Raw genomic sequence first — 12,941 nt, 5'->3', positions numbered from 1 at the left:
CGGTTGCCCTTTGGCAGTCTTGCTTGCCCAGCAGCTCAAAAAGCAGGTGTCAAAATAAAAGAAAAAAATCCAGAAGGCTTCATCATGAAAAAACTAACAATTCCTCTTATTTATCACTAGAGTTGGGAAGGGTTAGAATTTTTGTCAAGTTATATTTCTTTTTATGTCCCATTTGGTGAGAATCATGCCCTTCTTTGATCATTAAAACAGAAGGTAAAGTGAAGTTTGAAAACTTGCCTATACGTACACGTTAAAGTCGCCTAAACCTGTAGCAAACATTTTATTTCTACATTTAATGATTTTTGCCTATGTACAGTAATAGATCCAAAATCCGATCTGAGATTTCAAAGGTTTGAAACACACTATTTTATAAACTAGTTTAAAGAGCTATATAGATGAATTATTTAATCCTAATAATGAGAGGGCAAATTGACCCTTCTGTTCCCTTTTAAAGGAAGTGCATTGAACTGATTCCGCTGTATATTGCCTTTGCTGATTCATCAATTTCCCAATGACCCAACAATTGAGTATTATATCTTTATGTATTCATCAATTTTTAGCACATATTCAGGAAATTCAGAGAATTGTGATTCACTAGAAAATTAGATTTCCCCAATTTGATGGATTTTTCAACCAGTTCTATTTTTGCTGGTGGAGAATGTGTTGGTTTATTGTCTTTCTGAGACATATGTATGAGATATGTAAAAGGTTGGGCTATACAAACTCAGTATCAACATTTGCAACAACTGTGTAGTACAGGGAGAAATTGGGCATATTTTGCTATCAGCATGCTTATGTTATTTGTTAGGACTTTTATAACATTATATTATCATATGTTGTTATAAAAGTCCTAACTGCTAATGGCCAGAAATTGAGGATCCTTGAGGACACTGTTTGTGTCATTTATATATGACTGCTTGGGCTTTTCTTTCTCTTGGATTTTTGGATAACACAAGAAAGCAGGAGAAGTTTGAATAAGGTTGATTGAAAATATGTCCATGTTTTATGCCATTTGGCATTCTTTTTTTTATTCTCAAAAATTATTCAGGCTCAGTAAAAATTTGCCTTTTTTTTTTTTGCAATATAACAAAGCCAGTGAAAGCTAGTGCAAATTATTGATGCATAATCAAAACTTCAAATTACCATCATTATATTCAATCTCATTTCAGGGATAATGGTGAAAAAAGGACTGAGATTAAAAAAAGCACAATGGAAATATGTTAATGGTTGTATTTCTCTATACAGAAACATCTGAACTGTACTTTAGTGTTGTATATATTCTTATGGAGAGAAGCATTTAAAATATGGCAATCTTGTAAATGTATATAAATTCTTATTTAAGAATGTAGGTGTAACTAAGATGATAGCAAATCAATGTATAATGGAAATCGATCAGATATCTTTAATATTTAAAAAAAAACACTTTTTCAACTATATATGGGAATATGTAGTGGAGGAATAGTCAATGCCACTGATCTGATACAACCTAAAATCACATTAGCTGGAATGTCCTGCACAAATTTATATTTATTTTTTGAATATTTGTTACAATATGCAAACTTGTAAATGTAAGAAAGATTGGGGTTGATTTGCTCAATGTGTTCTCTTTTAGCAGCCCAAATTCCATTATTAAATCAACTCTATTTCCTTTTATATCAATATTTTTATATGGACTTTTATTTCTTCTCATGTATATTATTCTTCTATATAGACCTTCCAGTCTGCCTGTATTTCAATCTACTGTTAGCCATAAGCACTGATAAGAAATATTAAAATACTATTTGCATGTCCATAGGGAAAACATTACACATACATGAATTTTTACTTTAGGGGACTGATGTTATGTTTATTTCAATTTGACATGTTTGCATAAGTATCTAAATGTATGTGTGTATGTATATAAATATTCTTAGATTTCTGAACAAATGCTCCTTAACTGTGATAATTCTAACTCTTAATTCTCAAAATATTAAAACAAATAAAAAAGTATTTTCCTGAAAAAACAAGCAACATATTACATTTCCATACATTCAGCATTTTATTTAACCCCACTGGGTCATTGTATTAGGTATACATTCTTCACTTAGCAAAGTTACTTATCACTCTGCAGGGGACAATTTACTTAGAGAATGAGGTGAAGCTCTGCTGATTTCAGCTATCGAATCATGTACAAGTAAAGCAAAATCTATGTTTTGTCCATAACATTTCCTTGCACATGACTGGATATTTCTTGAAAAGTGAGTTTGCACCATATTCATTAGGCTTCACATGAAGATACTTAATTTTGCAAATTAAACAGTCTAAAACCATGCAGTAAATCAGATGTATTGACTTAAAAATGTGGAAATATTCATATAACCAATGGAACCTGTCACTTTTTGTTGGAGAGCTGCTGACCCCTTAATCCTAGAGTTGGTTGGCTAATGTTATTAATAATAAAAAATGCATATTTAGCACTTATTTGCTATACATGCTATACATATTAACATGCCATTACATACCTAACAAGTCCAGAAAAATAACCATTACAGTGGCAGACATATAGAGCACTTCTTCCTTCTTTTTTAAGCTGACAACATAATGGGACTGATTTATGAAAGCCCTCCGAGGCTGAAGAAGATACACTTTGATCAGTGAAACTGGGTGATCCAGCAAAGCTGGAATGGATTTGGTTCAGGATTCAAAATATTTGCTAACAAATAGCAAATGACTTTTAAGAAATCCATCCCAGCTTTTCTGGATCTTCCAGCTTTTATTATGAAAGTGTATTCTCTCCAGCCTTGGGGGGCTTTCATAAATAAGGCCCAATGTCCTTTGAGAACATGGTGTCAGCCATACCTTTATTCCTTAATTCCTGATTAAAAGACACATTGACAACTCTTTATCGCCTTACCCTTTTTGAATCTCCATACCTCCTCCTTATGCACAGGAAATGATCAGCTCCCAGGCATAATCAGCAATAATTTGTGCGCTTATAACAAAATGCTTTCAAAGGCATAAAAAGCAGACTGAAAGGGACGATATTAAAAAGTTTTCTTGGTAAGGTTTAGATACATAATGGGAATGGAGGGGTTGTCAGAATTAAATGGCAGTAGAATGGGGACTTATGTTCAAACATGGCCTCTCATCTTGATGTATTGGGATTTTTACACTGGAATTCCAGTTTTTCTACATTCTTTCATATCAAACATTTACCGCCACTCCACAATGTTCTTTTGGGTGCACATGAGTCACTGTTCACCTTTCTTCCTTGTAGAGCTTTGTTTGATGGTGAGTTCACATATACAGTACAATAATGGCCATATATTAAGTTTGTTCCAATTCTTCCCGCCTTTCCCTTTTATCTTCTTCTTTCTTTCCATTTTTTGTCGTCTTCTGTCTTCTCTGGAATACATAGTTACATAGTAAATCAGGTTGAAAGTCTATCAAGTTCAACCCCTAGGGAAATAAACATATCCCAGATATAAAACACTATGGACATTGATCCAGAGGAAGGCAAAGAATCTTGGTATTTTATGTTATTTAGAATGTTTAACATACCATTTGGTTTGCTTGCCATACTACTTTATTGAAATACTTCCTTTTACCATGGACTGTTTATGTCCTATGTTTGTAAAAGCAGTCCATTCTTGATTTATATTTTAGGATACTTACTTGAACAGTTTGCTTTAGATTATGCCATAGCATTTCAAAAGGATTAAGGTCAAGCGTGTTAAATGATATATATATATATATATATATATATATGCCATTATTGAATTACTTCTGTATTTCACATAATCCAACTTTTTGAGTTTTTGATCATTGATACTTTGCTCTAGACTTTCCTAAATATATCTTATAGTAATGTTCAGTAGCATTCAGATTAATAGAATGATTTTCCTGTGTAGTAACCTCTGATGAACACAGGGGATTTTATATGATGGACTCATAAATACAAATTGGATCTAGTTTAGGAAATGTCTTCACATTCTTATTAATCATCTAAGTTTTACTTGTATACAAGTTACTTGTATATAGAGTCTTTAGGAAGTGCTTTTGTATTGATGACGGGAACTGAACACCTTAGATATATCTTTATGATTTGCTCCAGGCTTTGAAACTTTGATAATAGTCAGATTTGGGGTTTTTGGAAAACTTTTTGAAAATCCCACCACAAAAAAAAAAACATAAAAAGTTGGCTATGTGATCTACCCAGATTACCAATAGGATTCAGGCACATTTTCTATGAATACTCTTTATAGTTTTTGTACAAAATAGGTCTGAAAGTGTCAAACTATTATCAATATTGTCATTATCACATTTCAGGAGACATTCGTTAAGAAATCCAAAAACTTTCTTGGGGATCAAAAACATAAATACTGTATACATGTATATTGATGTATGACTCAAAGCTTTCTTCTTTGATCTTCAAACCATAGTATTCTGATTTAGTTAACTGCATATTTTATTTTTCCTTACTAAATCTAACTTGTCTGTCCTTTTTGCAGAAAATACTGACTATTTTGTTTCAGGTACGTACTTGTCCTTACTGCTCTATTAAGTACACGGGGCTGCTCCATTAAGCACAATTCACAGAATAGGTCTGATGGGTTGGTCTCACATTGCCAAATGCCTAATAGATCATGTTGACAGGAAACCAAAGGGGGTCTTGCCAGAGAAATCCCTCTACTCACCAATATATGTTCAGCCAAGAATTGCAGCATTCCTTGTTAACTTTATCTTCATTGTTAATAGAACAGAAGTCTCCAAGGCCACAAGAAAAAAGGAAGTTAAGGTCACAGCAGCAAAGTACCCAGCATGCTATTTTTCTATAATAAGTTTGAAGATGTCCATATTTGATTATTCTTGAGTTCTATTACACAGCCTTTTAAACCTCCCGAGGCAAATGTACATTTATATTCAAAATAAGACAGGTCCCTAGGTAGTGAAATGCAGTGGTATGTCTGCTGCTATCCAATTATCTGAACCCTGAGATAAAAATAGTTGGTGGCCTTTTAAGCAGGCAGTGCATAAGGAGAATAATAATACATTGTTCATAGAATTATTCAACTCCTTTTGTTTCAGTAGCAGATTTTGGAGTAAGTCCCACGCCTCCAATCAGCGTGACTCATAAACCAGAAGAGGACACTTTTGGCGTGAGTTAAATTTTGATGTCTTAAGAAAACACAGCCTCAGCTTTTAACATATTTTTCTAACACTGGCAGCTTCTATGCAGATAATGAACTGAATGTAAATGGATCTGAGCACAAATCCTGCAGTCTTGATGTATATTCTATGGTAATCTCTACATTGCCAATGAAAAGAGTGTTTCTAAACAGTTTCAAAATGTTTACATGATCATAACTGTGGAGTATAAGAACCTATTTAATTAAATTAGGAGCGAGTTTCTCATCCATGACATATAGTGAGTTGAATATCTGACAATAGCTCTGGAATTTTTAGCCTAGAAAAATACATAGTGCTTTAATATCTTGAGAATGAAAGGAGTGCCCAATGAAATTCTGCACCTCTTACCCCTTTTTCTGTCTGAATTCAGTATATGAACTTTTTAAAAAAATATTTTGCTTGAATTAGAACAGTAAGGGTGCATAATGGCATTGTTGTTCCACTTGTGAAAACTCCATACAAATATATACTGCTATCTAAGAGCCATCTGGCTTGGATCATGGATGATGGGGGGGGGGGGGGGCACATAAATTAAAGATGAATATTAGATAACTATAGTAATCATTATCACAGGGCCATAAATATAAATTTCCATCAACAGTACAGCAAGAAAAGGAAAGAGGGGTACTCACCTCCTTCAATGATGCTGGCCAAATGAGCAAGACATCATGACATCACTAGCTTGCAGACAAAAATGCTGCATAATATTTTGATGCCAGCTAAACATAAAGTATGGAATGCCAACCAGTGTCTTTGCTAGGCAGGCTTAGACCTCAATATCCCTTTGGTGGGTAAAGTCTAAAAAAAATTACAGTTCTATAGAGCAGTGGTCCCCAACCTTTCTGACAGCATAGTCCGGTAACATAATAAAAAATTTTGCTGTGACCTGGTATATATAAAGCTTACACTGCGCTGCTATTCTCCGCAGCTTGGCCTCTTATCCGCAGACTAGCTGAAAATAGCAGAGTAGTGTAGGAGAGCTGGTGTGCTATCAGAGCTGCTGGGAATGACAGAGAAGTGTAGGCCTTACATATCCTGCTCTCCTTCCACAGCAGCTCCGGTGTAAGCAGTGTGAGGAGAGCCGCTCGTGTTCCCCCTGGTTGTGCTCCCACTGGTTGCGCTCCTATTGTCACTAACTTTAAAGCAGTGTAAGGAGGGCCACCGGTGCTACCTCAGCCAGCCACTCTGCCTCCTGTAATTTGCAGCCCCCAACTTACCAGCCATGGACCGGCACCAGTCTGTGTCCCTAGGGTTGGAGACCACTGCTTTGAAGAGTATAGAAATGTCACTATGGCAGAGAAAGAACTGGATGTGTTGCATTGAAAAATGTAAGAGAAAGAACTGGATGTGTTGCTTGCTTTAGTCCACATTTGTAAAGTTTCATTTATTTTGTGTCTAACTAATAAAAAATGCCCACTAGTTATTCATTCATTTGACTTTTTGTACTATCTTTATCAAAGTTTTCACCAACGATTTGTACACTATTCCAATGGATTCTTTGGTGAAAAAAGTTGATGTATGAATCTTGGCTAAAACATTGATAAATAGTGATAGTAACAATAATATTAGTAAATATTCTGCACAAATGGAGGCACTTTTATTAGCCAAAATAGCCTCTTCTAAGCACCTTTATGATCTTGGTTTTACATTATTACAAACAGTTTGACTCTAATCAAGACATCCATCTTGGCCATTACAGCAATCACATTAGACAGGGGGGTGGGAGGGTTTTGGTAATGCCTTAACGCTGGTAGTACACCTCAACATTGGTAGTTCCAGACCTTTAATAAAGAAAAACCAGGATCAGAGAAGTGCACAGAAAAAGTGTTTATGTCTACCAATTGTAGTTGTCTCTTGTGCAAGGCTTTTCACTTTACAGTTTACAATTTAGTGAGTTATTGAAGCTAAGCATGTCTTAAAAAGGATTCTAAAATTAATGAAATTCACAAACCTTGAATATTGAAGCAGCTCTAGGAATTCTGGGACAGTTGTACCACTATCTTGGTTGTAAACCGAAAAGGACTCTTAATATGTGGTTCAATTTTCCAGTGATAGTGCAAAGCAACACATATCCTTCCTATGGGAGTATTAGCTAAATAATACTACCATTCATGTTTATCAAATAAAAGCTAATTTAGATAAGACTGAATTGAATATATAAATGCAGCTGAGAACTTGGGGCCTACTTATTTAGACTGAAGGAAATCTGTTTCCATAGTTTGGAAAATGATTTATGTAAGTGAAAAAACAGAAGGCATTATGTGTTATAAAATATTCAATATCAATTAAATCTATCAGTCGGAGCTTTTAATTAACAATACACAACATTACATGCACTTTAAATTAATATATTGCATGATGTGAAAATCTGCTGCTATATTCAGTAAACATTTATTTTAAATTACAGAATTAGATAAAATGAGGTATTTAAGAATAACATTTGGAATGTATGTGAAATCTAATCATATTTTTTATCATTCTGATTATATAAATCTTTAATTAGAGGTTTCAACAGTCTTTCTACCCAAGATGTTAATTTTTCTTTTTGTTAATTATTTACAGGTTTCAATAGCAGTTGGCCTTGCAGCGTTTGCATGTGTTCTTTTAGTGGTTCTGTTTATAGTCATCAATAAATATGGAAGACGTTCCAAGTTTGGCATGAAAGGTAAGAAAAGATGCCTCCTGGCTTGGCATGCTATACTATCAAAAAGTTAGTTCATTCTCTTTGTTTATTGATACTGTATAACACATGTTAATACATTCTGATCCTAAAGTTAAAAAAATTTGCTTTTGCTTCAAAAGATGTGCCACACTATTATTACATACATTAACATATTCTTTTTTTCACAAATAAGTAAAATAAATAGTTAAACTGACCTAATTTCACAATTCCTTGGTATCTTTACCAACCTTAAGTGTACTGTACTAAGCTCTCTACTGTGATACTTTAAAGCAGGAAAGCAGAAGATAAGCTTCTCATTGGTAAGTAAACAAACCAGGAAATCTCTGCATGACAGATGAACTGATAGTAGGAAAATGCTTTTTCTCACTTGTACAGCTTTCTCTCTGAACTGGAAATAACCTAACTTTGCATAATAGCTGCTATTGGCAACTCTGTTCTGTGAAATAGGTGACATTGTTTTGGACCAATAACTATGTGGACAATAGGCAGTTTTTTTGTATGTTATGCTATATCGTAATTCTACTTTAACAAGATACTTGAAAATTATGAAACAACAGAAAGATTTCAAGGTATTCTGGTGTGTGCACATATCAGTCTTTCTACTCCATACACCTGGAGTAAGTGAATCATTGATGTTTCAACAGCTAGTCCATAAAGTTGTCCAGTTCAGGGCCTCTTTGCAGTCATCTTTTTTTTGCCATGGGACCATTGTGGAGCACAAGCCAATGGAACTTTTAAAAATAACTTTTCTGGGTTTTAGCATTTTAGAAACAAAAAAAAAATAAAGATTAGGTGCGCACAGGTGGGATGGGAATAGGTTTTAGGTTATGTTTGTGAATTAGAGGTAACTCAGTGGTTGATCTTAGAGAAAATTCCTAAAAAGACAGAGAGGTTAAGGGTTTTCTTGATGATGAGTCCTTGGAATCAGTGATGTTGAGACAACATGAACGACTAAATTAGTTTTTGATTTAGGTACTAAAAATCCTTGTGCCCAAATGTTGGGTGATGAGCTGCAGAACAACCGTATCATGTGAGACCTATCTTACAGTAACCACAATCAAAAAACCTTAAAGATTGGTACATGGTATAAGTGCTTGGATAATGAACCTGAAAACATTATGGATAAGTGGCGGTTATACTGATTTACAGTCAACATTGTGATCAGCAATGTTGTTTTCTCTATCGCTCTTTTTGGGCCTGATTTATTAAAGCTCTCCGAGGCTGGAGAGAATACACTTTCATCAGTGAAGCTGGGTGATAGAGCAAACCTGCAATGGATCTGGTCCAGGATTCAAAACATTTGCTACCAAAAAAAAAAATCCATTCCAGGTGTGCTGGATCACCCATCTTCACTGATAAAAGTGTATCGTCTTCAGTCTTGGAGAGCTTTAATAAATTAGGGCCTCTTTCTCTCTCTCTTTCATATTTACAACTGTATTTCTTCAAACTGTATCTGTTGCCACAGACATTTAAACTGTTTCAAAAAGTTATCTTAGACCTAGCAATAAAAGAATTGGCAGCTTCATCACCACAAACTAGTATGTGACCTCTTGTATTGATCTGTTTCAAAATTACAGCCACAAAAGACCTGTTTTTGTCAATTACAGATAAAAAAATACATACTAAGGATGTAGCTCCCTGTTAAACTGGTTATTATATCTCTGTGTTGTTCAGTGTAGTTTCTTTCCTTGGCGGAATGCCACCTTCATTGAATTTTCTTCCTCCTCTGCTTGGCATTTCTTGTTAATATTGCGTAACAGATGCAACGCTTCCCTTTCAAATCTTGTGCAAATTAGCATTGAGGCATCCAGTGGAGAAAAATGTGACTTGACAGGACTCACTGTTTATTAGACTAAAATGAAGGACCAAGATGATAAAATCATGTTTCAGAGATGTGGTAGTTTCTGTAAAAATATAAAGATTAAAAAAACAAAACAAACTGAAAAAGAACAAGCAGTCAATTCATTAATTTCTCTCTGAGTTTTACTGAATAGTGTAGAAATGAGAATTAATACCTTTTAACCTATAGGAACTGATAAGAAGTCAACTTCCACATTGTGCAGGGCTATATATGGTAGATTTAGAATACTGTTTTTGCACTAATTGCCTATTTGCACAATGTTAGGGTTTGTCTAGTTTTATTTCTCATTCTACAGTGCTATATTCTCCCATGGATCAGTTAATCTAAAGATCAGGTGATTGCATGATCTGGTCACAGTGACTTGGTCCGAAAACCAAAGACATCTTGACATACTTGCATTGCACTCTCATGTCAGCTTCTTCTTTTTCTTATCCTCACACAACAGAATTCAGTTAAGAACCCAAAAGGGTTGATTAAATAAATCAGATACAAAAAAACATGGAGAGACGGCTAAGGTACTCCTGCATTGTTGACCTGTATTATTTTTTCAGATGTATGTTCACACAGTAATCACAAGCCACCAGCCAATGTAACTTATTGTATACACTGACTTTATACAGACCCAAACACATAAAACAAAAGTGCATCCTTGTTTTAGAGATAGGCAAACCACATCTTGGTCATTATGCCCAAGACCATGAAAACAATGGAAAATCACACTCTAATATTTATTATTATTAGCCAGTATTTATAAAGCGCCGAAATATTACACAGCGCTTTACAAGGTCCATAGTCATATCACTAGCTGTCCCTCAAAGGGGCTTACAATCTAATGTCCTTACCATAGTCATATGGTATTATTGTAGCCCAAGGACAATTTTTGAAAGAAAGCCGATTAACCTGTTTTTTTTTTTGGAATGTGGGAGGACACTGGAGTACCAAGAGACACAGGGAGAACATACAAATTCCTTGCAGATAGTGTCCTAGCTAGGATACGAACTTGAAACCTAGTGCTGCTATGGCCAGTGGAGTGCTAACCACTGAGCCAACTGTGCTGCCTATTTGTAAGTAAATAATATAGTCCGGTAAATTTTAACTGCTTCCTCCAATGAAGCACATACCCACCTTTCCTTGCTCCTGCAGTGCTATGTCCGAGTGCTAGTAGGATCCTTGTATAAAGTGCAAAGCAACTTATTAGAATTTATACTGTGCAAAGGAAACTTTTCTTCTGACTCTGCTCTATGAGATCTGAAGATTTCAGGCAAACTGCGGGGCTGTTATCTGGTGATGTTGCATGGATGCTTAGAGACAGGTGTCCCTTTTGTATTTTTGCCCATATGACCTTTTTGTGGCCAAATTAGCGTTTTGGTCCTGGTCTGGTGCGAGACCTGTTTTAAAACGCGGCCATCTTGCTAGTGTGATAAGCCATTCCCCCCCAATGGACACTTTTCGACCCTAGGGGACACTCCTGATCCAAGTAAGGGAGGGGGGAAGTCACATGCTTGTCCATATGTTGTAGGTATTTCATTTCATTCTCAGAAGCTGAACAGATTGGTGAGGAAGCAAATAAAAGTGAGTGTTTGCTTTTAAGGGGAGAATAAGGCTTTTTTTCCACGAACAACAGAGTGCACAGTTTTCTACCAGTTTACCCGCTTGGAAGCCATTGCCAAGATCTGGCAAGCATCTGCTCATAGTAGTCAATGGGAAGGCCAGAGACATTTATACAAATGCATTTTTGGCATTTGTTTAATGTTTGTTTAGCGTAGCAGTTATTGAACAATAATAATATTTTTTTTTTGAGTGTATATGTGAATTAAAATGTAAAAGAGTTTTGTGGAAGGCGTTATCATTTTGGTTGCGTGGTCAAACAGAGGAAGATACTTTTTTTCCTAGGCAGAACATAAAAGAAAATATATTCTGCTCACACTGTCAGGAAACCTTTTAAGAGGTCCATCGCTATCAATTCATTTTGTATTCGTTATAATACATCTGATCAAAGCACATTCATTTGATATTTATGTGGATGTCAAATGTACTTCCAGTGCTTCTTCATTATAATTTAGCATTAGTTAATAGGTACTTTATAGTAAAGTGGTTGATTATGATGGTGGATATTAACATCCCCCCCTCACCTAATATAGAATTAGTTTTATTAATAGAAATAAAATATGCAGCTGCTATCAGTTGGGCTGTTTGGTGTTGGCTATGTAATTAAAACAGTATGAATGGGAAAAAAAGGTATAATAAACTGATAAGTGTTTTCAAATCCATGGCCCAGTGTTTTAATGAATGTTGTGAAAGTTAATGTATCCCTCCCATTTAATGGGATATATCTTGGCAAATGGCATTTCATGGTGAAGAGTATACACAGCACAATTCACAGTTGTTTTTCAACTTGTTAAAAAAACATATTTTGAAAATATGGATTTGATTATTTCCAGGGTGAGATTTCTGCAAAGATAACAAAGGCATTAGCTTAAAGCTGCAGGATTTCCAGGTGTGACACCAAGATTCCTGCATATCATCTTGCTGTTAGTAGTACATTCCTGTTGTAATGAAAGCTATTAGCCGATTACTTTGCCTCTCAAAATTATCCATATGGGTCCACATTGCCCTTGCACCCATCTGTATTATTATGTGTATTTACTATTCATCAATTCTGGGTCTGTAGACCTAAAACCGTTAACATTTTTGCTCCAGTCTTGCAATGTCCTGAGTGGCTCTGATGTATTTTAGGGTGACATTAAGAGTCTGTGTTGCGGAGCTACACTAAAGTCCCACTTTACAAAATACAGGATCAGGCAGCTGGTTTTTCTAGAAAAGATATGTGATGTCATTTCTGTAATAATCCATCTTACCTACCTGATCACATCAGGGAAATGTAAAAAAAGCTGAGCATGTGTAGCTCAGTAGTGCTTGCTAGGGAAGCCTGGCAATCCCAACTTCCCTGTGTGTTCCAGGGATGAAAGAACTCTTGTGCAGGAGTTAAGTCGTCCCAGCTCAGCTAATCAAGATGGCAAAAAATCGTCTCTTGGAAATAGAAGAGAAGGAAGATGGCGACACCATATGATGGAACGCAGATAGAAGAGTTGCATCATTTTTGGTGCGCTTTAAATGGGTTTTACATTCCCATACAAGACAAGAGAGACAATAGATGCAAAAACCAATTGAAATAGGTCAAATGTTCACCAGTTCAGTAGATGGTCAAGTGCAGGTCTAATCCACCTG

The 12,941-nt window shown here is 35.4% G+C and overlaps 1 protein-coding gene across 1 annotated transcript in view; it reads left to right on the top strand.

Moving 5' to 3' along the window:
• The window catches only part of NTRK3 (neurotrophic receptor tyrosine kinase 3), a gene marked incomplete in the record, with an annotated part of 446,565 nt that overhangs the window by 236,149 nt on the left and 197,475 nt on the right, over positions 1-12,941 (top strand). The window contains 3 exon segments of the mRNA XM_072402705.1: positions 4,491-4,514; positions 5,068-5,138; positions 7,732-7,834. Of these exon segments, the coding sequence (XP_072258806.1) occupies positions 4,491-4,514; positions 5,068-5,138; positions 7,732-7,834 (198 nt within the window).

Source organism: Pyxicephalus adspersus, chromosome 2, assembly GCF_032062135.1.
Source record: "Pyxicephalus adspersus chromosome 2, UCB_Pads_2.0, whole genome shotgun sequence".
Taxonomy (NCBI): domain Eukaryota; kingdom Metazoa; phylum Chordata; class Amphibia; order Anura; family Pyxicephalidae; genus Pyxicephalus; species Pyxicephalus adspersus.
This window is presented reverse-complemented; position numbering and strand designations above follow the sequence as displayed.